The 26,897-nt window shown below is 45.1% G+C and overlaps 1 protein-coding gene across 1 annotated transcript in view; it reads right to left on the reverse strand.

Moving 5' to 3' along the window:
* Positions 1-26,585, reverse strand: part of FGF12 (fibroblast growth factor 12) — a 237,058-nt gene extending 210,473 nt beyond the window's left edge. Inside the window, exons 1-2 of the mRNA XM_030028511.2 lie at positions 26,455-26,585; positions 26,129-26,289 (exon numbers count right to left, since the gene is read on the reverse strand). Of these exons, the coding sequence (XP_029884371.1) occupies positions 26,129-26,141 (13 nt within the window). The 5' untranslated portion in view covers positions 26,142-26,289; positions 26,455-26,585. The remainder of the gene's footprint in view (positions 1-26,128; positions 26,290-26,454) is intronic.
* Between the last annotated feature and the right edge of the window lie 312 nt (positions 26,586-26,897).

The following is a 26,897-nucleotide window of genomic DNA, read 5'->3' on the forward strand; positions in this document are numbered from 1 at the left end:
GCAAAAAAGGCACTTTTTGCAATATTGCTCTAATTAAGCTAATTTGCTACCAAAGATAGTTCAGGTAACATTTGCCATCACTACATCCCATTGGTTGCATAGACAGTGTGGTAAAAGGCTGCTGTTGTAGCAAAGTTAATAAGCATGTGCATTTTTTTATATGTGTGTGTATATATGTACACACACATATATATATTAAACATGCACAGAGCATGTATATTCTAGTCCATAGTCACTGGACAACTAGAGCTGCTATTTGGTACTACCAGAGAAAACCCTATTACAAGAGGACAAAACAACTACAAACCTAGAGCAATTCAGGGTACCTTCCAACAGCGGTGTTGAGCACTGAAGCAGCTCAGTGTACTTCTGGTGCACTTCTGACATCTCACACAGTCAACAGCTGGAACTGCTGGCTCCCAGGAGCTCCTACAGGGAAAAAGTGCTCCCAGCTGGCTCTTGCATTAAAAAAAATGGGGGGTGGTCATAAATGCCTTTTAATTGAAGCTTAATTGGAAGTAAAAATCTTGATTAAGTTTACTTGAGGAAAAGGTTCCTCAGGTCCAGGTTGGAAATAGGGACTAGTACTCTGAACAGATGGGGATCCAGGTATCCTGATCAAAGTTCATTTCACTCTGTGTAGACAAGGAGTGGGAAAGCATCTATAATACCAAAAAAGCTGTAGGGAAGAAAAATTATTTCTAACAGCCAGTAAAATAACCTACAGCAGTTGCTGTGCATGTGGATGCACACAGGCAGGATCAATTCTCAAGATCTTTACCTGGATTTTGCAGACAAGACACAGGCATTTGTTTACCTGCTCACCAAACACTCAAGGAGCCAGAAAACTAAAAATTGTTTCAGTGAAGCATATTGTTATTACAAGGCTACATCTTGCACGGCTGTGCTGGCCAGAGTCCCTACTGAGAGGGCGAGTTTGGAGCACTGGCTCCCTGATCTGGTCCAATCTTCTAACACTGCAGAAAATGGCATGAAAACCCTACCAGGCTGCTGTGGAGAAAGCAGCGATTTATGCTTGTCATGTTGTATGGGGTTTGTGCGGCGGGGTTTTGGTAGCGGGGGAGAGGCTGCAGGGGTGGCTCCTGTGAGAAGCTCCTAGAAGATTCCCTGGGTCCAGCTCGGACCCGCTGCTGGCCAAGGCCAAGCCCATCAGTGACGGTGGTAGCGCCTCTGGGAGAACAGATTTAAGAAGGGGAACCCGTAGTGAGTAGGGGGATTGGAATGTGAGAGGAACCCCTCTGCAGATCCCGAGGTCAGTGAGGAAGGAGGGGAGGAGGAGCGGGGGAGGAGGGGATGCCCCCGCAGCCCGCGGTGAGGCGGCAGGCTGTCCCCCCCAGCCCATGGAAGGGAGCGGGGGAGCAGATGCCCACCTGCAGCCCGGGGAGGACCCCACGCTGGAGCAGCGGGATGCCCCCGAAGATGGCCGTGACTCCATGGGAAAGCCTGCGCTGGAGCAGTCTGTGACTGAAGGACTGCAGCCCATGGGAAGTCCCCATGCCAGCGAAGTTGTGAAGGACTGTCTCCTGTGGGAGGGACTCCACGCTGGAGCAGGGGAAGAGTGAGGAGTCCTCCTGAGGAGGAAGGAGAAGGAGAGACAACGTGTGATGAACTGACCCCAACCCCCATTCCCCATCCCCCTGCGCCGCTGCAGAAGAGGAGGTAGAGAAAATCGGGAGTGAAGTTGAGCTGGGAAGGAGGGAGAGGTGGGGGAAAGGTGTTTTAAGATTTGGTTTTACTTCTTGTTACCCTGTATTGATTTGATTGGTAACAAATTAAATTGATTTTGGGTTTTTTTTCCCCCAAGTCGAGTCTGGTTTTTTGCCTGTGACCATAATTGGTGAGTGATCCCTGCCTGTCCTTTTCTCGAGCCACAAACTTTTTGGTCGTATTTTCTCCTCCTCATCCCGCTGAGGGGGAGGAGTGAGCGAGTGGTCTCATGGTGCTTTGTTGCCTGCTGGGCTTAAACCACAACACATGTCCATGAAGAAATGTGGACCCATCACACAGACCAGTGACTCTGTGCTCAGATGTAGAACATCAACAGCTACATTAAGCAGAGGAACAAAGCATTTCCCAAACAGCTTTTATTGTTCAGGCACTAGCCTCAACCCTGGATTTTTGCCTGCCACTATTTTCCTTTTCTTCATGCTCACGACACCTCCAGGTGATAGCTGTCAGATTAATATTATAGGTTTGTTTTAGAAACATCTGATTTTCACTTGTGAGCAATTCCAGCATCTCTGTATACTGTATACTAGGAAGATGCCGGTATTTTCATGTGTCTGCTGTGTCAACAAAGACATTTGGGGACCATTATAAGTGCCCTCTACAGCAGGTATAATCCAAAAGTTCAGAACATTTCATAAACACTAACTGAGCCTTAAAGCATCCACAATGAAATATTATCACCTCCATTTCACAGATGGACACAGTGAGGTTGTGATTTGCCCGTGGACAAGGTTGCTTCTATTTCTGCTTCTGCCTCCAGTTTACAGAGTGCCCTGGCACAGGTCACTGCACCGAACACCTCCCTGGTGCGGGAAAGCACTTCTCCACACATTTCCAAAAGCTTGCACCAGGCCTGCTCCTGCATTTAACAGAGCCACGGGATTCGGCACATCAAGAAAGGAGCACAGCTTTGCCAGCTCCTGCGATGCCTTTCTGAGAGCCTGGCAGTCTGCAGGGCTTCTCCCGGAAGCCTGGAGTCTGGGGCTATAACTGTGCTTAGCTTTTATTTGACATGTCTAGCTTTCAAAGTGAAAGAGGAAAGTTTAAATTGCAGCCCATGGGAGATACATGCATGTCTATGCAGAAATGCAGCAGAAAAAATACTCTTGAATTAGTTTTTAAGCCTCTTTTTAAAACACTTCTCCCCACCTCTCCCCACATTAATCAGTCTGGCAACACTGCTAGCACCAAATTAGAGCCATGAGACACATTTATCAGCAATCATTCTTCCAATAACTAAGTGAGGGGCTGTGTGGAGAGATGCAGTTACGAAAGAGAGGCACTTACCACAGCTCAAAGCTTATTTGATGTTCGCCAGCTTATACCCAGGTTTTCTTCTCTGCTACGAGCTCTTTAAAGGGTTGCTAACTTAAAATGGAAAGCGGCTTTTTTTAAAGCATTAAAGTCACAACAGAAAGCTCCACACACCCAGCACGTCAAGCCAACACATGCAGAGCAAGACAACCAAAAAGCAGCGTTTTCTTATTCAGCTTTGTAACGCCTTCCTGCCTCAGGAGAGCCTTCCTTCACTCCCTACTTTCCCTTCCTGCCTAGCATATCTTTTATAAGCCCCTCAAGCATTATCTCAGCATTGCTGCTTCGTTCTGGTGGGCCAGGAGCCTGCTGCAGGTGCTCAAGGGTTTTAGCATCCCTAGAAGTGCACACAACTAACTTGTAGCTTGCAGCCTTCCTTTTCCCAGGGAGACAGATGTTGAGTACAGCTGAAGCTATTAGGGAAGACAAACCAGGTTTCCATGGTTATGGGAGCCTGAGCTTCCTGTCTCAGGAAAAATGCAATGCACGAACCACTGTTAGGAAGAAGCAGAAACAAGGCCAGACTTATGGGCAGCTGTGTACTACAGCTCCTTGATGTTTTACATGCAGGCACCAGAATAAAAAAAAGCTTTTCTTGACAGCTTGGAGATCTGTGGGTTTAGCAGCAGTGCTTTATACATGTTCTATTGCACTTGTGCTGTGACAGTATTTGCAGTATGGATGGGCAGGGCTGCGTTTCTGGCCCTTGCTCACCTGCGCGAGCCTCGCTACCCCCTAAAGGGGGTCAGTGCTGCAGGATGAGGCATTTATTACCAGAGAGAGCAAACTGTCAATTGATCTGAGCTGCCTGTCTCACAGGCGAGATGAAGCAGGTGCAGGCGGCTCTCTGGGGCACCAATAAAGAGCTTACGCACAAAAACCCTGGGAAAATGGAATTTGCAGGTGTGAATTTGCAAATCTGTCCCATTAACTTAGAAGGTTTGGGCTCAGAGTGCTGCAAAAATACACACGCACAAAGCCGTGGTCCTCTCCCTCCCATCCTCCAAGAAAAGCATAACGCACTTCCCTTCATGCTGTCCTGAAAGTAAAATGGTTTGCGATCAAAAGCCCGTGCTGCTTCAAACTGAAACACTGATGAGGCTGAGGATGGCAATACAATGTGGAAGTGACAACTGCAGAGCCCTGGCAGATTTCTGAGGCAGTGACTCTCTAGGGCACAGAACATCACAGCCTCAATCCCACTTAAGGTGCTGGAATAGCATCACAACCATGTTAATTCCCAGGCAAGGAGAATATTCTTTCAGAGCAGAATAAAATAGAATTCAGGCTTATTTTAGGAGTTCAAACCAGGGAATCAGTTGGTCGCCTTTCCCCATCCCCCTCCTATATTCCTCTCTACAGCTACACTGTGACTGCCTGTCCTGACATCAGCTGTTTGAATCAGAGCCGCACAGGCTTAGCAACACCTATCCCTGGTAATCAAACTCCGCTAAACAACACCTTGGAAACGTGTGAATCCTGTGCTGGCAAAGCCTGTCTGAGCAGCAGCCCCCCGAGACTGAAGTCCATCCCCTCTTGCTGGGACAGGTACCATGTACTCCATCAGCAATAGGCACTGCCCATGCACCCCTCCCAGCTTGTTTCATTCCCTAAAGCCGCTGTCTCATTGCGTAGCACAGGGGTACCAGCAGCTAATGAATGCTGGAACAGAGACACTTGTCCGATATGGAATGAGATCAAGATAAGCCAATTACTTTTCCAAAGACTTTTCCAGTGTCTGACCCTGGTCTGCAATTAACAAATCAATTAAAATATTATTTTTCCTTCTTCTGAAAAAAGCCAAGCTGTCACTGTCAATAATGCTGTACCCTAGTCCCTGGGACTTTCCAGAGGAGCACAAAACTCTGAGGGGAAGAAACTCAGAAGTACCCAAGAACAACGAGGACAGATTTCTTCTATTTCAGGGCATCTTTGGTTGGTTTTGACCACTCAGGGATGACTTCACTTTCCAAAGAGTCACCTTTGGGACACTAATTTACTTAGCAAAGGTAAACCTGTGGGGTGCAAAAGCATAAACACACATACAATGCCAAGACAGTGTTCAGATCCACATTAAAACTTCTCCAAAGTGCCTAGCTGGAAAATAGGCTTTCACAGATCCATAGCCCATAGGACAAATGATGATTCTGTAATTTCTTTGACCGCACCCTACTGCGAGTTGCAGCAGACCTAAGCAACCTCGTCATATCCACACAAAAGAATTACTGGAGATCAGCACTTGCCCATCAGGTTGTCTTAGGCAAGTGTGCTGGTTTTGGCTGGGATAGAGTTAATTTTCTTCACAGTAGCTAGTACAGGGTTATGTTTTGGATTTGTGCTGAAAACAGTATTGATAACGCAGGGATGTTTTCGTTATTGCTGAGCAGTGCTCACACAGAGCCGAGGCCTTTTCTGCTTCTCACCCCACCCCACCAGCGAGCAGGCTGGGGGGGCACAAGGAGTTGGCAGGGGACACAGCCGGGACAGCTGACCCCGACTGACCCAAGGGACAGTCCAGACCATAGGACGTCATGTTCAGCATATAAAGCTGGGGGAAGAAGGAGGCAGGGGAGGACGTTCGGAGTGATGGCGTTTGTCTTCCCGAGCAACCGTTCCGGGTGATGGAGCCCTGCTTTCCTGGAGATGGCTGAACACCTGCCTGCCCATGGGAAGTGCTGAATTAATTCCTTGGTTTGCTTTGCTTGTGCGTGCGTGGCTTTTGCTTTACCTATGAAACTGTCTTTATCTCAACCCATGAGTTTTCTCACTTTCACTCTTCCAATTGCCTCCCGCATCCCACCAGGGGGAGTGAGCAAGCAGCTGTGTGGGGCTTAGCTGCCGGCTGGGGTTAAACCACAACAGCAAGTTGCTTGCCGAGGCAGACATTTGAGACTGTACTTAAAATATATTTGCCTTAGCAAGAGTTATTCTTAAACAATTAGTGCCACTCTCCTCAAGACTGTACATTATTCATTTAGCTCCTCTAAGGCATCTGAAAAGGATTCAAGATGTGTGCATACAAGACTTATAGGCAATACAAACTCAGGGTAGGGATTTGATCCTGTTCTTTCTCTAGTTACCTCAAGAACAGATAGAAAGTCATTTCTAAAACTCTGCTGGCCAAATGCATCCAAGAGCAACTCATGAGCTGCTCAAGCTGCACAGCAAATACATAGGGTTTTTAATTTGTCCAGCCTACCATTAACTGCAATGACTTGTGTGCCATTAAATCTCATCTACTTGACCTTCTCACCCTCAAATTCCTGCAATAAAAAAAAAAACAAACAATGCAGTAATTCCTGCCCCTTGCAACCAAACCTTGGCCCCCTTTCTCTGTGCATTCAAGGAATGTGCTGAAGGAAAGCCACACACACAGAGACCTTATGAGCACTGCTGCTCTGTGTGGGGCTGCAGGTTCTCACTAAAAGGAAATGTCCCTTCTCCTACTGGTTACAACCCTCAACTCAGCTTGGTTTTGGTCAGTAACCTTCAGGTCCCTCTGGAACATCCAAAGGGCTCTGGCTCTCCCCAAAGAAGCCAAGCTGTTCCCACACCTTAATAAAGCCCAAGTTGGGAAGAAACTGTCTTGGACTGGACAGGTAGGGATACCAAATGTCTGCGTGCCCATCCCACTAGGCATCCCTGCTATTGCCTGGCATGCTAGCAAACAGGATGACCTACAGATGAGTGAAGGTTGGAGTTGTCATGCTTCTTGCCTCAAAAGACTGTGCAAAGACTGAAAGGAGAGAACTTCTAGATCTATCAGATACTACTCAATATAATCCTTTCATGTAATATGCTAATAAGCAGTGGCTCAAAATAACTCAATAAACCCAAGTAACCAACAGAGGAAGGGACTTCTTGATGACAGAAACATCCATTAATGTCTTGTTGACTGAGCTTCAGAAAAGGCCTGGCAAATCTATAAATAGCTATACGTAGTGTTGCATATTCAAAAATAAGCCCAAGGATGAAGTGTAAAGGCAAGCTAATCTATAATGCTGGTGCCCAGTGGCTGGGAGTGCTGGCACCCTCTTTTGTTGTTCACGTGGGGCAGGAGAGTAAATCAGTCCCTACATGGTTAAATAGCTTTCCAAAAGTAGTGCTGACACAAGACAAGACAGCAATGGAAGCAGGACTCCACTGTACCACAGCACATATCAGCAAGCTGACACTTTTCATAGCTTTTCTCCCACTGCTCCGCACATGGTTTGTCTCACCAGGACTGCAGATCTGGGAGGAGACAACCCTTCCACAGCATGGCCATGGATCCAGCTCTCTCACCCAACCATGAGCTAGACAACTCCAAAACCCAGGAGCATCCCAGTCTCTATCTGCACACCCCAGCATTTGCTCTAGAGGCTCCCAACCAGGTACTCCCACAAGCAACATGGGGCTGCCACAGTGCAATACGCCTCCACAGCAGCTAAGTACTGACCACTGTTTCACACGTCTCTGGGCTGGGAAAAGGCAGGCACAACCCCGCAAAAGTGAGATTGCACCAGCTTTGGGACCATGTCACGTGTATGACTAGTTGTGCAGCAGCAGGAACACTCTGGAGCTCTGCACTGACTCAGGTAGCTCAGTTTGTAGCCCAGGATAAACCTGCTTGTTTTCATCCGTCCCTATGGAGCAAGGACTACCACCCACACTCAGAGTGGGGAGCACTACCCTTTTGTTTTAAGATACCATCACAAGAAAGCATCCAGGGCTTAAACTAATACTCCGTGGTGTGGTGGTGCAGCTGCCCCCAGCCCACGTTGCACTGTTAGGACCAGGGAACATTGTGTTTTGTGCAGTGAGTTGGGACAATCTGGTACTTTCTTATTCTGGATTCCGTACAGTGAGTTAGCATGATTAGGCACTCCCTAACCGTACCTGAAACTTCTGTGGCCTGGAACCATACCTAAAACTCCTGCTGCTTGGATCATGGCCTGCCTTGAAGGGTGCCAGAACTACCTGACAAGAATTATGGCCAGAATGGAAATACACTGACCAAAGTAAATCATCTCATGATCCTATAAATAGTGGATCCTAAGTGAGACCCTCTGAGCTCTCCAGGATTAGAGCAGGCTGTAACCCAGTATCCCCCCCTGAGTTGGGACACCTCTCAGGGTAGGTTTCACAAGGAATTTTAATAGTAGAATTTTGTGACGATGTCCAAGATTTTTCTGCTGAGAGATGCCAACAAAGGTCATCTTCTGACAAATGCGGATGAAGGAGAAAAGTGTGTCATTCACTACAACTAGATTTCACAAGGTTTAAAATATCATTTGGTACCAATAGTTTACTATAATTGGCCAAGAGAGAAAAATCTTGATTACAGGTTAACCTCTATATCTGTGTGCATGCATTTTGATTTGGGAAACTTTGTAGTGCCGATAGCAAACTTTATTAAATCACTCTGATAATTGGCTGATGATTAAGTATTGTTAAAAATCATATAACCTAATCTTGTGATTTACTGTAATAGTGTTAATAAATCTTAAATTGCTGCTACCTCAAAGTCATGTAGGATCCATAAGCACTCATTCCCCAACAAATTGGCATAGTAATTCAACAGATTTTCCTTACCCTTTGTATCCCTTCCATTAGGCATAAACCATTGTCCAAGTCTGAGACTCAGCGTGGATGCAGCTGCACCTAGACTCCTGTCTGAGATGGAGTTTAGAAAGCAAGGGGGTCCGTTCTGAACCTCATGACTCAATGGGAGGGTCTCCCTTATCCTTTTGCATCTCCAGTCTCTGTGTGAATCATTCTAAATAGATTCTAACTCAGATTTCCTTTGTATGTTTCTTCCACATAGTAAGGGTGAACTTGCCATCAAACTGGAGTTGCACTTCCACAAATTCACGTTAAAAAAAAAATCACTTTTGCTACTATCTTTGATGGTGATTCTTTAAGTGATCGAAACCTCTCCTTTCGTGACACATAGTCCTGCCAACCTACTAAGCAATAGTTCATGCAGGGAATATACTACAATAACATTCTCATGTTCACCCTGAGCTTCTGACTAGGTTCCAGGTGGAATTTAACTGGTTTTTTTGGACTTATACAAGGAACAGCCTGTCACCTGGGTACAATGCCTGAAGATAACCAGCCAGCAGGACAGATTTACACAAACTTAACAAATCATTTCTTCTGGCATACATTGCTTTTTGAAGAAAGTACACATGATAAAACAGTCCTTATCTTGAGTCTTTTTCTTCAAGTGTTGAGAAGTGTCTTCCCATTTGTTTGTTGCTTTTCAGTACTATCTGAGCAGAGATTAGACGGCAGCTGATACTGTGAACACTACACATAGATCTTTGAGAAATATCCATCTTCCACACAGAGCGATCAACCATGAGACACTGAACCACTGAGAGTGAACAGTTTGAATTTAGAGTAAAAGCAAAAACCAAAACCACACAGATGTATGTTATTTTCTGAACGGAGAAGTCTAGGCTTTCAAATTACTAAATTGCTACACTTCATAAAAACTGGGGGAACATGAAAGCAGTATTATCTTTTTACAAATTGTATCTTTGTATGTGTAGGCTACAGAAATAAACACTGTATTTTGATACATTTTCCATAACAGACAGCAGTGTCACCTACATATAGATACTTGCGTGTGCTTCCATTTCTATTAATTTCTTGGGACCCCAGGTGCTACCTACTGAAAGATACATCCTAAAGAACATGCACTCACCTCTAAATCACTGAGCAGCTCACACCCATCTCTGGGAAAAAATACAGATTTAAGTCTGCATTATGTAACTGTTCCCCTGGACTCCCTGATTTTCCAGCAGGTAACTTGTTTTTGAAGTTGCAACTCAAAGGCTGGCTTTGAAGGCTGGGTTATGCCTCCGAGAGCACAACCCCCATGCTTGCCACCCTGAGCAAAGGCATCGCTCTGTCCTCAGCACACTCCTTTTCTGTGTCAGTGTTACTCCTTCGGGGAGGCCGATGCTTGGAGGCAGTCAAAAGCTTTGCAGGTAGGGCACTGAACTCCGATTTATAAGGACCACAGTACTCCTGCGAGTATGATCAGGATGCTGGCAGGTGGAGGCAGAAAGAGAACACCTTAGACATCTAGCTTTCTCTTAACGCCACAAAAATCTTCATTTAAGATGGATAACTGCATCCTCTAATCTCTCTATACATACACTGAGATATTTACATACCTGGGTCAATAGTGGAAAACATCCCATTTCCTCAAAGGCCCTAAACCCCAGGAATCCTAAGTGCTAGAAGTGGGCATAAATACTGTGCTGAGTTCCTGCTGTTCTAAGCTGAGCTTTCTGCTATTTCTTTATGCCAAAGGAGGGCAAATACCATCCTCACTCAGAGAGAAATCATCTGCTTATGAACCTGGTCCACAGATGCTTCCTCAACAAGCCCCCAGGCTTCCTTCATTACCACCATTGAGAATTGTCTTTTGGATTTTTTTCCCCATGATGCAAGAAAAAAACCTGCATTTTCAACACTGAGACACTCTCATCAGGGTAACTGCAGTGAATTATTGTACAGGGCCAAATAAGAGTGTTCTGCCATGTTCAACTAACCCAAAATAGTTGAAGAATATTTTTAATTAATTCAGCTGCCTTTCCCTACTAACACACTGCTTCAAACTTGTGGTTCATACCCCCATTCTCTTATTGAGGGAAAGTCCCTGGAGAACTACATCTTCCACATTGCAATAAGGAGTCTCCCTGTCTTTCATTAAGGATATGAATTTTCTGATGTTCTAACTCAGAGTGTCACAGAAAAGGTGTTTTATTGTTAACTGTGCTAGAAGGAGAGTTATCCTGGCACTTTAGAGGGTGGCCTTGAGCAAGTTGCTTCTACTCTGCGCCTCATTTTCCTTTTTAACACCAATAAAGCTCTCGGCTTCCTTTTTATAACACTGATACCCATGAATGCAAAGAGCTATGCAACAACCTAAGCGTTGTACATTACAAAGGCTGGTGTTTCACCAGGCAGACTGACTTGAGACAGAGGAGTGGAGTCCAGCTGCCAGGCTCGGCTCCAGAAGCCATCTGTCTTTAGGAGAAAATACTGAAGTCAATGAGAATGAAGCTTTTGAGCTCTTTTGGCAAAACATTAAATGTCATATGAACACACGTCACCTGAACATTCTTGATATGTTAAGCTGGTTTTGAACAGAAGTATCAAAACAAAGCAATTCAGTGTTGCTGAAATGACTTCTTCCATGTCCCACAAATTCCCATTCCATTTTTTATTAGTCTGGGCGAAAGCTAATATTGAAACACTTGAACTTTCCAGGAGATGAGTCTTCCAAAGGCTATTCAAGTCTATACCAGGCCTGAAAGGCTTTGCCTTTGCCAATATTTCTAATTGGCTGCTGGGAAAGTTGCTGAATATACAAGGTGAGCCATGTTACCCCAAAAGCACTCTAACACCATAAGGAGCTGACACTGCCTGTTCCCGACTGGGCTTTGCAAAAGAACAAAATGGAACATTTTCAGAAAAGGATTTTGATTTCCTGGGACTCTACTCTGTATTTGTGAAATGGTTACGTTATTCAAACAGACAATATCAGGTATAGAGCATTACAGGCATCTGTGCTTAAGTACCAGCGGTGTAAATACAAATGCATAAGAGCCTGAGATGTGCCAGTTCTACTGACTAGCAGAGGTAGGTGTGCCAGGACAGGTATGACAGAAGAAGTCAAAGGGAACATGACAAAGCAAATACAGGAAAAGCACTCACTGATACAGATGCTTATTGACTTAGGTCCCTTGTTCCTCAATGGTGTGGACACTTTTATACAAGTATCTCTAACTAGTGGTGTGCCCTTGGCAGGGTTTGGTGAGGCGGACTCATTCATGTCTCTGGAACAGTCCCAAATGCATCCACCACCCACAAAACCAAGCCAACTAGTACCTGAGATACCTCAAACATTAAAGCAGCACAACTCTCAAATCCTGTCATTTAAAATTCCCAATCCCCTCCTCTCACAGAAAGGTGATTAAAACTAGCCATCTGTTAGAGGCATACACATCCACACACAGCCCTGGGTAGTTTCCTCCAGTGAAGATCCATAAGGAGAAGAAAGGAAACAATTATACGAAGAATAATATTCTTTGACACCATTTCTCCATGTTGCCTTTTCTATTACTGCAAATATTTGTCTTTGAAGATCTTTTTCTGCATGAAAAATGAGATTTACTGTGCATGGAAACTTTACACGTTATTACTCCAAACCAACTACAATATACTAAGCTTAATAAAATAAGGTTACTATAATAATTTTATGAAACATCTGTAGATGTTAAAATTAAGAGTCATATTATATGCAAGATTCATAACATTTTCATAGCTCTAAAGATTCTCTGATATTTAAAAGTATGAAGTGCTTAATGTAAGTGAAATATTTCTTATACTGAAGGATTTAGATCCCACCAGAAAGTACACATCAATCAGGCCTTATCAGTAGGAAAAATATTAGGATTATCTTTTAGACAGAAGTCTAATGTATCCTGCAAAATGGTGCAAACAAATGAACACGTCCTTCAGTTATAGCTAATAGAAACGTTAGATGTGCAGTATAAAATGTGAAGAGGGCAGTGACACACACTGGCATTCGATCACATGCACTTGTAACTTCATTTACCATTCAAGATAACTTCCATCTGCTGAGTCTCACAGCAAACCAACTATAAAGCAGTTATAGGATCCCAGTCTTCTGCCATCTCAACGAATGGAAGATTGTAAAGCAGGTATTGGAGTTGACAGCATAGGGAGAGAAGATGATGTTATGAAATGCCAGGTGATCGGCAATTATAAAAAAAAAAAAAGTGGTAGTTATGTAGACTGCTACTTCAGTCCCTTCATCTTTGTTTCTATAAGGATGAGCCTCTGGGATAGAGGACACAGGTCAGTCTATAGGATACGGCACACTTACAGAAACAGTTCTCAGATGACTAGTTTTTTCAATGCTTTCTGCATCACCATCTTTACTAGGGACAAGATTAGGGCCTTTGTCCGAGGCACAGGAGGGACACATTACCATATCATACCCACATCAGATTACTGCCTAAACATACAGGCCTGACAACAGCTAAGAGGAAAAAACAGAACAAGACAACATGTTACAATAGCAATCACCTGGAATAGAAAAAAAAAAAACCCAACAGAACAGAGGTTTCCTAATGTCCTTGTCTATCCTGCCAAAGAGATCGGATGTGCTTTCATCCTTCTACAGTCTTTGACCACCATTTAGGATGCTGCAGCATTAATGCATGCCTCCAGGCTTGACACTATGCTCTTACCTTCTGTTATTAAACACTGCTGCTCTATTTGTTGCTAAAGTGCTGAAGAGCTATTAGGATCCGTCATCCAAAAAATAACCAGTAAATAACTTTGCTAGTCATGATGGCAGCTGGCATGGGATGCATCTCCAGTTAAACTCATCTGAGAAGTTTCAGGGAGCACGTTTGAGCTATGAACTTCAGAAAAAGGAAGAAAGGGAAGCTAACAGCACCCTACTAGGCTAAACAGATACTTTAGTAGTAAAATGGCTCAAAACCTTTCGGATTAGCAGGAGAAAACAAAACATCAGTGCCATGGTTTCAGGGCTGTGTTACCTTACCAATCTTCATACCATTCTGCAGCACAGAGAGGGTTTAAAAGTGATTTCAATACATGAAAATTCAGAGGTAGGATTTGACCCAGGAGTCCTGCTGCTCTGTACCATCCACTTCCTTACCACTAACAAGACCTCCTTCTGAAGCCCCCTAAGCTCTCTGGCCAGCAACACAACATCAAGGTCTGGATCCAACCACTCCCAAATTGCAAATGCTACCCAGGCAAGGTCTCAGGTCAGCAGGGTAAGACACTAAAACCACATTGGGTTCCTAATACAATTCCTACATAAGGTAATAAAGATATGCCTCAACCCCGGAGTGTACACATAAACACATACTGTCCGGGCACTAGCCAACCTCCCATTTAGCATAAAGTACAGAGCCATACAGACATACTGTCCCCATGCACAGTAACTCCATTAACCAGAGGTTTCTGTAGCCATTCTCCACTGCAGAGTACAGACATAAGGAGCTGAACCCAAGTGATTTACAAGCTGGTGTCTGGGACTTGGCACAACTGTGTGAAACTCTGGCTCTCCATCCCCACACTTTTTTGCCAGCAGGGGCTGAGCCAAGAGCCAAGGGGTTTCTTTTCCAGAGGAGCAGGAGCTGATTTATTGCCTCATTTAGTTGTAACTAGCCCCTCCAGGAACAGAACCTACAGTCAAATAGGTCTTTCAGTGAAAAAAGAAGGATCCAATACTAGACCCATCCAGGTTTGTCTTATATCAAAGGAGTTCACTGCCCATGCTTTGCTATTTCTGGATTGCTCTATCATCATCTGGGGTCATAACTAGAGACAATCTGATTGCATTTTCCCCTCAAGGAGACACATGAGGTTTTGAATTCATTAGACTCAGGGCATTCAGCAGCCATTGGCCAATAGCCACCTTGGTCACTATTTCAGGTGCCCTGCAGCATCACTATAAATATACGTAGTTCATAGGTATTGGTGCCAACTGGGGCTATTCTGGGACATGGGGTGAAAACCATGTAGTTTACAAACCAAGACAATGCAGTCTGGTTTGAGCGATGCTTTTTTGGTAAAGCAACAAGATAATCCATCCAGGTGAGACCAGATCAGCCATCTTCATGGAACTAAACAATTTCACATGGCTTTGCAAGGCATTTGAGCCAGTAACCATTGGCAAAATATGGGCAGAACATTTGCAGCTGACATCTGAACAGAAACACTTGATATAGTCAATTGTAACACTTGAATTTCATGACCAGTTCTGTTGAACTGCCCTGGGGAATTCCACAGAGAAATATAAATTTTAAAGTTTTAAATGAAGCATTACTGTTTGTTCTGCTTAAAATGTTTTTTTTGTTCTATATTCCTCCCCCACCCCTGCCACCAAGGAAATAATTTCAAACCAATTTCAAGCTAAAACATGTTACTTAAGACTGAAATACAGCATTTTTGAAGAGAAGAAAATACAGGCTTTCCTGACTCTATGGCTCTCCTTTCCTGGCAAACAGCACTGTTTCTTTTTTTACACAGAAAGTTAAAATGGAAAGCTTGAAGCCACCGTTTTTCCCATCAACTTAACCTCCATACTTCAACAGACAGAAGAGCTATAAGGTTGATTAGGGAAATAATACAAGAACTAAAAACAATGATAAAGCTTTATGGTCCATATGTACCTCCACCGGGAAAGGCCTTAAAAGCATCCCATGAAATCCACAGTCCTTCAGAGATCAGTAAGAGTTGGCTATTGTAATACCTCCTTACAAAAACATCACACAGTAAAATTGCTTAGCTGAAAAACACGAGTCTCTAAGCTCGGTTGTGTTGTTCATAATATCACAGGTGTTGACAAACTCTCATGGATCCAAGGCAGGACCCATCAGTAAGTGCAGAGTCCACGAAGCCCTTGACTGGCCCGAATGGTGAGAAAAATATTGGGTTCAATCCAATTCACCACAGAAGCTTCAGGAAATGGGATTTTCTGCAAAACAGGAGACCTGATTTTTAGGTAGCTCCTTTGCAAACAGGAGGAAGAAGACGCAGATGCTTACTTCAGTGTTCCTGACAGGCAGAGGACAGCCCAGAAGTGTCATATATTATCCTTTGCTAGACCACAGACTACCCCTAAGGCTGAACAGAAATCCCTGACACTAAGAAGAGGGACTTCTCACAGGCAGGGAAACTGCAGAAGACAAAGCCTTCACACATCTGAGGAGCCAGGGAGAAGAGCAAAGCACTAAACACACCTCCTAGGTGCCCCAGCTTCAAACCAAAGTCCAACTTACAGAACTGATATGAAGGTACAGGGCAGGGACAGTAGTGGGACATGTCCACCTACATGGTCCTTCCTCATATTCTCCAAGCCAATGGCCCACCACAGCCACTTTCAAGATAAGATGGAAAGCTGCATTCAGGACACGCTCTGTTTGGTTTGGATGACCAAATTGCTGTGCAGCTTCTGGGTAATAAAGATGACTTCAGGAAGACAAGAGCGGTAAAGTAGCTGTGCATCAGCCTTGCCTTTGAGATTAGAGAGTATAAACTCATGCTCCACATGAGCATAAACTCATTTCAGTGGTGATGCCAGCTTTAACAGTGCTGAGATTCAGCGAGACTCTTCTGGACTCACTGTTCCTGAAAACCTTTAAATAAAAAAAGGAACTGCCTGTGTTTTCGTATGTATAGCAGTATGTCTATAACAGGCCACCAATCCAAAAATTCCTACCATTTGACTGACTTGCAGAGCACAGAGCATTGCTTGTACTAGAAGATCCCCATGCATGCAAAGCTCAGCATCAGCCGCAATACCTTGTTCTCAATTTCACAGACAGCAGAACACGAGTCCTGCATCCAGTTCTGCTGTCGTCAGCCATAGGTGCCACAGAAGGTACAATTTAATCAAAACCAGTATTTTCTTACGATAAATAATGAAGATTTTAAAACACATTCTGTTCTTTGTCTCTGTATACTGCCCACGGCTGCATGCTTGCATTGCTTCAGTATTTCAGGCTTGTCCTCACTATTTCTGGGAACCTTCTAATCAAAGGAGATGGAAAACTCAACCCTAGGTTTTAAAAAAAAAAAAAAACAAACAAAACCCCAAAAAACCCCTCACACCCCCCCCCGAAGTCTTGCTGTTGCTGGATGTTGATTTTTTGGGAGGGCAATGCACTATAAATACAGTTTAGGTAGGAAAGCCTGAAATGCATGTTACTGAGAGATGAATCATGCAAATAAAACTGACAGTAATTCTAGATGTCTGGTACTCTGTTCAATAGTAATGGCAGAGACATGTCTTAGCACAGAGCCACTTGTTATAAGTGTAATTAATAGTCATTTTTAAGATGGGGTGGATATTCTGACTTTTGAAGATACTATATAGTAAATTTAGTAGCATTTGCTAACACAAAAGCCTCAAAGTCATATAATTTGTACCAATAAAGTAAACTGCCTTCAAAGTGGCAGGAAGAAAGTAAAAGGTAAATAAGCCATACTGTTTGTTATATTAACACCCCCTTGAACCAATATAAAAAGAAGTAGTAAAGGTTTGAAGAAGTCATAAGTAGTTAATAATGAAGGTCTAAATGCAATTAAATAGGTCTTACACCATATAATCAGTATTATTTCCATTGTGTTTTCAGTTAGGTAAGGCATTAGAGACCTGGCCTTTGCCTACTGACCAAATGATGCATTTACCTCTACAAGTGCAAATCCAGAGTAGCTCCACAGACTTTATTTAAAATCTTGACTGGAAGAGGAGACTCAGGACAGCAATTTTTAAACTTCTCTGCCGATTTCTCCCTCACTTCTCATATGGCAACAAAATGGCTACAATTTGCAGTATGTAATTTCTCCACTGGGACACACTGACAGGAGTAAAAAGTTTAAAAATTAACAGCTGACTTAATCAATGTAATTATTTGATAATATATGGCACTGGTTAGCAGGCAATCTCAGAATACCAGCAGTACTGGTCAATACTAAAAGGGAATATGAATTTCAGGCTAGAAAATCTCAATAGCTCAGATTCAGCTTTCAAAGAGATCAAATAAGCTGGAAATAGTATAGAAAGCAGGTCTTGCTGAGGAAGCTTATTCTACAGTCAACCCAGTTATGCTGCGACGGCTTGTTAATATCAAATTAGAAAATCCAAGTCTTCCTTTATGTACAAGTAATTTTTTTTTCTCCATATACTAGAAGGTGCTGGATTCTACATTTTTTCTCATTTTGTTGGCATTACTGCTGTTTCCCTCTCGCTTACAGTATGTTGGAGCCACTAGCATTTATAAGACTGAATTTAGAGTTATTCTGAAGTGGCAGTGAAATGGATACTTTTGCATAGTAGCAAGCACAGTGGGTGCAAGGATTCTCAAGTAAAGAATGAATTCATACTGTACATCTTTTCCTAGACAAAGTTTCAGAAAACTAAGCTGAATCTCAATATCACCTATGATGAAACAGTAATTCTGGACATCTGGAATATTTTGGTGTTTTGCATTTGTTTCCTACCATTCTAAAGCCATTGCTGCAAGATATTCTTAACTGAAAGTTGGCCAAGTTTTATACTCGCTAAAGCTCTCCCCCAAAATACACATTCAGGACTGCACATCAGTAAAGGATGAAGCTCCAAGGGCTGTCCTTCAAGGCAGAATTTTATTCCACTGCTGAATTTCATACAAGTTTGATCTTTCAGACTGCACAGCAACCTGTAATTTACACACACACACACACACACTGCCCCAATAAATCACAGCCAAATTCCAGGCACAATATCTGGACCCAGCTCTTCAATGGCCCAAGTAATGATAAACTCTCAGATATGAGAAGGGCGTACAGACCAGTATGTGAATGGGAGGAGGAAGAGGCAGGATACAGAATTCAGAACCAGATTTAGAGTTCAAGCTCCTCAGTAGGGTCATGTTGGAGACCAATGTCAGCTGGAAAAGACCTCAGGGTCTCTAGTCCAACATTTGCTTGAGAAGGGAGTATCACAACACTTCAGCATGCCCATCCTACCAATAGCCCTTGGCTGGCTGGACTTGGAGAGAAAAATAGAATTAAAAATCAGTGATAGCACTTTATGTTGGACTAAGTATGGCATAAGAGACTTAGTAACCAGGTAGGCTTCAATCTTCCTGAAGAGGCCTTCTTGATTGTCAGCCTCTTTTGGAGATAGCATTAAATTCAAGGAAAGTGTTTTTGCATTAATAATACATTCTCAATGACTGAGAAGCAAGGCAACTTTCCCTCATTATACTAATAAAACATTCAGCACTTCTAGCTTTTCTTCATAAATCCTCCAAGTAGCTACATTCAGTAAATTAACCTTACCTATTGAAGGCTGATGGTGGGTAAAGCCAGTCTAAACCAGCTTCCAACGGAAGGGTGAAACACACGAGGAAGAAGCACAGCTCAAGAAAAACAGTTTTCCAAATTAGAAATGCTATTCCGTACTTTCCTGATTTCTTGTTTTGCACATGCTATTAAAAATAGCAAGTAAAACGCCTTACTTCTGAAAGTACAGATCCTGATGCACACACAGCCCTCCCTCGGCCGCGTGGCTCAAGGCACGCCGCAGTATTGCTCCCGCGCTCTGTTGAGCGGCCATCATCTCAAGCCACAAGATCTCTACTGAAACATGACGACACCATAAATAGTTTAATTCAATCTGAAGAAAAAAGCTGTAGCTTTCAATGTGTATCCTGCATAAGCATCAAATCATAAGGTTCATCCAAACCTGGGACCTGGGAAAAGAAACTCAATGAATTAGCGTGATGATTTGTACTCTTATTGAGTATAAAGAACACTTTGAAAAAGCAGGGATATAGGAGCTATAAAAAAAGGAAACATCCTTGTATCACTGACAGGAAAATAGTAAACTCTTTCTTCAATCATTTTAGTATAACAGCATTATTAAAATCTTTATACTTTGAGTGAAAGCATTAATTATTATGCCCATCAGGAATATTTTTCATTGTCAAATTGCCTTTTACCATGCTAATAAACACCAAGCTTTGCATGTAAAAATTAATCATGTTATCTCATTTATAGGTCAAAAGACACAGACTAAAATAGTTTCTGCAATTCTCCCTAAATAACTAGCTTTTGCATATCAACTGTTATGGCACATTAGAAATGAATGCAATTCAGACAGGATTTGAATAGCTGAGTAGATAGAGAGGGAGAGATAAAAGCAGATAAGAAAAAATCTTGCGGTAAGCTAAGCCTTTTGAAAAACCTGCTTACAAAAATCAAGTTTCTTTTTTTAAATTTCTGGACCCTAAATGAACTAAGGATGAAACAGCTGTATGCAGGTCATTACTCAAAGTATCCACAGATTACGCTTCCAGCCACTATACGTATAAACGGTACGTCAGAACAACTTAATGCGTTAAAAAAAACATTTTAAATTACTCCAGCATTTCATTCAGGCTAAATGCAACTTCCACAGCTCCCACGTAACTTGTGGAAGTGAGGTGGAGGAATTTGTCTGCTTCTTGGGTATTTTAATACTAGCCAGATGACTAAGTCCTCCTCCCATTTTTATAACATTTAAACCTATTACTAGGGTCTTCTTTCTCCTTTGTTTTAGTAACATGGTGGGTTTATAGGTATGAAGGAATACGAGCATGGCCACTTACTTTTCCCTTCTCATTACAAGGCCCATAACAGCACAAATGCTTTCTGAGGTGCCATGTCTACTTCCCCCAGCATCAGATAGGCTTGGATCATCCTCTCATCCAGAAGTTTCAGATGCCTGCCCACAGTATTTCAGCAGCTACCAACCAATGGTTAATAAAGGTATTAGACTGTTATCTGCTCTTCTAGGTAGCAGCACGTAGCCAAGGTTTGCTCATTTGCTAGACCCACACAGCAACCTAAGCTTTTACCATCTTTGAGACCTCCCAAGACACAGTCATATTTGTGTTGTGTTTAATGTGATTTCTAATGTAAGAGAAACAGACATTTCACTTGCTTTCTGAAACGCATTAAAGAAAAGCATGCACGAGGTGCTAGCTTAGTGCCTTACACTCCCCTCCCGCATCTCTCAGCGGAGATTGAGTCTGAGGCACAGGAACAAAGCAATCTTCACAGCACCCCACTCCAGCCTCAGGGATAAGGTGTTAAGGTCAGGCAACCAAAGTGTTTCCCTGCTCTACAGAAAGCTGGTACCCATATGGAAATGCACAGCCTTGGGCACAGTGGAGATACTAAGAAAAAAAAAAAATAATATCAGGCCATTTGTTTACATCCCCAAACACGACTCCCCTGTGTCAAACTTCAAGCAGCCAGGTTGAGAACTGCTGGCCTCAGTAACATGTCCTGGATCTCACAGTGCACATCACTGTGAAAGGCAGAGAGCATGCAGCTATCTCCTCTATGGAAAATGAGCTGCTTAGAGAAGCCTCTGACGATCTTGACAGAGATGCAAGTGTTCCCCAAAAAAGGGAACAGTTTCATAACAAAACTAACTGTGCCACTATTTGGTTTCCATTACAAAGAAGTAACCAAGATGACTTGCGTGACCCAGTCTTTACCAAAGCAATCTGCATTTCTTCAACACGTGTTCAACAGTATGTGCTGCAGACTCACCCCTAACAAATACACAACGTGTCAGGAAGATGCATGACGAGGTAGGTTTTGACATGAGCATCCCAAACAGCTTCAGGACATGAACTACAGCTGGGATCACTAAGATCTTTTCTTTGATCATTGAAGAAAGCCATGAAGGTGGGAACAGTGCACAGCAATCTCCAGAACTTCATGTTCTCACTTGCCACCCTCTCTCACCTTGTCCACAAAGCCTGTCTGCAATCCTAACATTCATCGGCTCTCGTTGGGTTTTGATCACAAGTTCTTCAAGGTGAAGATTCTGTCCTTTACAGGCATAGCACGCAGACAGCTGCGCAGAGGAAGCTGGCCCACAACAGTGGGTCAGGCCAAGGAAACTTCAGAGCAGCTCCGGTGGGGAGAGATTGATCAAACCACCCTACCCATTCGCATATCCACAAGACAGGAAGATGCAAAGAGCTCAGACCTGTTCGCCAGTCTCAAGAAGGGCAACTCTGTGCCCTAGGCAAACTGGATCTTACTGCTGTTTTACAGGACCTCATTTAAAGGCCTGAACATTGCATGTCTATGAACAACAGCATTGTGGCTTTTCTGCAAAAGCAAAAAGCCTGCTCCCAGCCTTTGTGACTGGAAAGAGAACATGACTCAGATAGCACTACTGTGGCAGCATCTGCCTGGGACAGCCACTCTGCAGAGATGTCCTTTGCAGACATCTCCTCAAAGCCTTGCTGCTTTGGTACTCTCCAGCAGAAGAGAGGCGTAAGGCCAGGTCCCCTGGCTTCTACCACACAGTCTTCTCAGCACGAGGATGGTGTTCCTGAGGGAAGACCCACTGCATGGAGAATGTCTCCCAGCCTGACACTGTTATCCAACAGAGGAGGGCCATGGCCCAGCACTGACCAAGAGCACCTCCAGATCTCAGTGGGGTAGCCAACAACGTGCTGTAGTTTTGCTGTCCCAGTAGACCAGCTGGTCTACTGGGACAAGTCCCACTGTATCTCCCAGCTAACAGCATGCATCCTGTGCTGTCAGCAGCCTGCCCCACCCCCACGCAGTGAAACCTCACCAGGGCCACCAGTGCCCAGCACTGACCTCCAGGGAGAGCAGAGAGCATCAAGAACTGGCTGGGCCCTTGCAGAAGGGCCCAGCAGGCAGCACGCCCCTGCCTCCCATGCAGCATTGACACATCAAGTTCCCAATCCTCACCTCAGACAAGACAGAAGTAGTAATATGTCTTTTCTGCCTCACTGCCAGAAACGGATTTCCCTGTGTCTTCAGGACTACAGAAAAGGGCATAGCACCTTCAGGGGAAGGGAGCCCTCCCTGCAGCAAGGCTAGCCTGCAGTCCCTCTCCGCTCCATCCAGAAGACCAGGGATCCATTCCACACTGTGCAGCTTGACTCTCGCTTGGCTGAGTCTTGCTTCCCAGCCTCCGAGTCTGAACATCACTGTGTGACGTTCCTTCCGCTGCTAAGCGTCTTTCTAACTGTGACTGAAGAATCTGGCAAATGACCAAGTATTCTTTAACCTCCACATTAACTGTTGTTAGCTTTGGCAAAGCCCAGCTCCTGGGATGCCTGGTGTGGTATCGCTTACTGCTGCAGCCTACAGGAACTGCTGTAGCGGCGAGATTCAGAGAACAGGGATCAGGTAGCGGATGCAAAACAGAGTCCTCATCCACGATGCCCTCCCTTCCCCCATTGCCTAATGAGCTTTGGGAGCAGCTACAACTTTTAAGCTTCTCACTGCTGGAAAAGGTTTGGAGACAGTGAATGTGCAGAACAGAGGAAGTCAAAGAAGCTGCAAGTTAGATGAGGCCAAATGTTACTTTTAGACCACCAAGACGTGTTGGTAACATTGTAGATCCACAGAATGCTACAATTATTTATCTTTTAGGAGTCTGGAGGAGATAGAGACGTTTGTCTCTAGCCGGGTTTGACTGTTGGAAGGAGGCACAGGCTGCACCACCACCTCCTCCTCAGCCCACACCAGGACTCTCTTGCTTGCACTCTTACTGCAACAGTCCCAACAACAGTGAAGTCCTTAGTCGTGCACCCCCCTGCACAAAAACTAGGATATGTCCTTCTCTCCTCATTCTCATTAACAAGTCCAACCAGTGCAATCCATTATGGCTGCTCTGAGCAGCAACAGAGATGGGCCTTTAGCCGTTTGGGGTTTTTTTTGGGTTTCGGTTTGTTTGGGTTTTGGTTTTTGCGGTTTTTTTAACAGAGGACTGCAGGCTTTGCAAAGCATCAGCACCGGCCACATTCAGACAACCAAGTTGTCCTGGGATGGCAAATGGTAGGCAGAAACGTCCACAGCAGTCACCAGGGACAGCTGAATTCAGGAACCAGAAGGTAGGTTTTCTTAAACAGACTTTATGTTGCTTAATATAGCACACACCCTTCCCCAGTATCTGCATAACGCTGAGTTTGAAATGTTCCAAGATTTGCACCGAGGAAGACTGGAGGGGTGGGAGAAGGGCTGCAGGAGGAAGCATTTAAAAAGCAAGCGATGACTTCAGAGAAACACTGTATACAAGCAGCAATCTCATAACACAGGACTTGCAATGCAGAGGCTTGGTTAGTAATGAAAATAAAACGTAAACAAGTCCCTAGTAAGGCAATGCAGTTGCAAGTCCATCTAGGATTAGTCACAAAAGCTAAAGATGTGAAGGGTTTAGGCTGCCTCGTACCTCCACTCTGGGGAGACATCCTGCATTGTGCCTCACTATACATGTACACAAAATTAGTCTGTTAGATCTGTGCACCACAGGCCTTCTCACGCTACTCCAACAATAAGCGAGTTTCAAGAATTACTTCAGTACCGACACAGCTGGGCCCCTGCCGTGAACAGAGGACTTCTGCCTTCTCATTTTCCCATTGAGATGCCAAAGTTGCTTGTGTATTTCCTTTAAGGTCATCTCTACTTTGGACCTGTCCCATTCTGGTGCCTTGATTTCTGCTGGGTTTGCTCTGAACAGCCCTTTTTTCTGCACAGATAGAGGAAACCCAGAGAGTATTTGTTCCCTACCTCTACCCCATCAAGAAAAAACTCTGCTAAGAGCAAACTGCTGAGAATTTTTTGCAAAAGATAACAGAGTAGTGACTCCTGGGGTTGTCTCACCCCCTGATAACCCTTCCACCAAAGCCAAGAGCCTGGGAACATGAACTGCTGCGGAGCCCGTCTTGCAACTAATTAACACAAGTACCGGTGGCCCAAAAGGCTTCCTTGTTCACCTGCTCATTGTCAACTCCAGCAGCGACTGCATTGTAACAGTCGCTATCCGTTTGCACAAGATAGGAATTGGGTAACCCTCTCGCAGGTGCTGCTTCTGCCATCAGCTAGCTGGACCCTTTTTCTTTTACTTTATTGCAGATGTTACCTTTCTGCCCCCTACACAACTCCAGCTACATGAGGTCCATCAGAAGTTCCACGGAGAGCCTTTCGTCTGCTTGTGTAGTGCATGACAAGGCACATAATGTTATACTAAAGTCACAGTCTATTTGTTTCACACCAAGACATGTACCAGTAGGGCATGCAAAAAGGTAAAGGTGTCACATCTCCGGTTAACTGTGAAAACAGTGTGGATACCCAAAAGAAAAAAAAAAAAAAAAAAAATCAAGGCTAACAGGACTGCTGTGAGCTTTTACTCTAAGCCAAGTCTTTGCAGATACACTTTTTCAAAAAAGGTACTTACCTGTCCTCAAGCCCTGGTAATTCTGTTGATCACTGCCCACAAGAAACTGTACTTTATAGGACTGCCTCCATATGATTGAAATAGCTTCCTTCCTTAATCAGCATATAATCAGATATTCCCACACAGGAGAACTATAGCCCTGATTGACAAGATAGTTACAAAAATAAACCTGAGGTTTAAATATAGCTTGCTCGGCTCCCTGGAAGGTATGTAGTATTGTGTTATACAAGTCTACCATCATTTTCCTTGAATTATTATAGTCCATATTCTCCCACTGCTTTGATCTCTATCAATTAAACAGCTACCAGATTTGTGTTATAGAGGAGAGCTGGCAGCTAGGGTTAGGTGGGAATGGCAACTAGCCTTTCCGCTGCGTGGACTGATTTACCGTCAGTATTTCATCGGCAATTAACATTTACAGATTTTGAGTTCACGTACCAGTTGAATGTGTGATGTCTGATGCAATTGTAGAGGTAGATAGGTAAATAACCGTGCAGGACTACATAGCTACGTGTGGAACCAAAATATATCTGCCCAACATGAAGGGATATATTTGGATTAGATATATGTCTCTTTGTATGCAAACACACAAGCTGGGCAGGCAATATTTAATGATTTCCTCTTTCTAGGGTGGATAGATCAATAGCACAATACTCACTGCTTTTCTCCCAATTTATCAGGATGTTCCAATGTGTTAAATATGCAACGTAATGAGGGCAGAGCTCTACAGCCCTGTTCTTCCCGTTTCAGAAGAAAATCGAGATTTTTTTTAAAAGCCATTCTAATTATGAAATGCTTTTCATCTCTTAAAAATCTCCCCGTCGCTGACTGACTAAAAAACACGGGACAGACCTCACATTTATTATGCAAATCCTTAGCATTAAGAAAACAAATCACCAACTAACATCTGTCTCACCCTACAGCAAAATAAATAAATTAAAAAAACCCCAACAAACCCCCCACAAAACAGCACCAAACCACAACCCACCCTTCCCCACACTCCACTACGCAGCTGACTGAATACCACCCGCTGGAGTGGGAAGGGAAGCGCCTCCCCGAGCCCGCTTCCCTGCCGGTGCTGCAATGTACCTACCACAGCGGCACGGCACGGCTGCTCCCGGGCCGTGCCGTGCCGCGCCGCGCACCCGGCCCGGCCACTGCGGTCCTTTCGCCGCCCGCCCCCCCCTCCCCTCGCCTCTCCTCTCTTCCCCCCCCCCTGCGACCCACCTTTCCCTTCCATCGCGGAGCCTTGCGAGCGCCGGGAAGTTGCCGGGAAGTTGCCGGAAGACGCGCTCCCTCCTCAGCCGACGGCCCCGAGAAGCCCGGCGGGCAGAGCCGGCCGCCGCTGCCTGCTCCGCGGTGGGGACGGCGCCGTCACAGCCTCGGAGCTGCAAGCAAGCAAGCAACCACCGCGGGAGACGGCGTCAGCCGCCGCCGCCCCCCCCTCCCCACACACACACACACGCACGCACCCCCCCCACCCACCCGCGCCCCCTCCCCGCCGCGGGGGAAGCGGCGCGGAGCGGCGCGCAGCCGCGGGGGGAGCGCGTTACCTGGGCGCCGGCGGGAGCTGTCCCTGGCGGAGCGGTGCTGCGGGGGCGAGTGGCTCCGCGGCCCGCCGCGCTGCCTGGCACCGCCCGCATGCGCGCCCCGCCCGCGCCCCGCCTCCGCGGCCCGCACCGCGGCACCGCCGGGGCCCCCCCGGCTGCGGGCTCCGCGGGGCGCGGAGGAGGAGCGGCGCCCGCCGGGCGCTGGGCTGGGCTGGCCGCGACCCCGCTCCCCCCCCCCCGGGGGGCTGCGCCCCGCCGCCCAGCCAGCGGGAGCGCTGGGTTACGCAACGCGGGCGCAAGCACCCGCTTATTTATCGTGGGAGTCCTGCTGGAGGAGTCCGAGTCCTCCTCCCCGAGCCGGGCGCGGAAATCGTCTCCCGGGTACGCGGAGATGGCATCTGTGCGGCACAACACGGAACGCGTCCCGGCCGCTGCATACGCACCGG

This window comes from Aquila chrysaetos, chromosome 10, assembly GCF_900496995.4.
Source record: "Aquila chrysaetos chrysaetos chromosome 10, bAquChr1.4, whole genome shotgun sequence".
Taxonomy (NCBI): Eukaryota; Metazoa; Chordata; class Aves; order Accipitriformes; family Accipitridae; genus Aquila; species Aquila chrysaetos.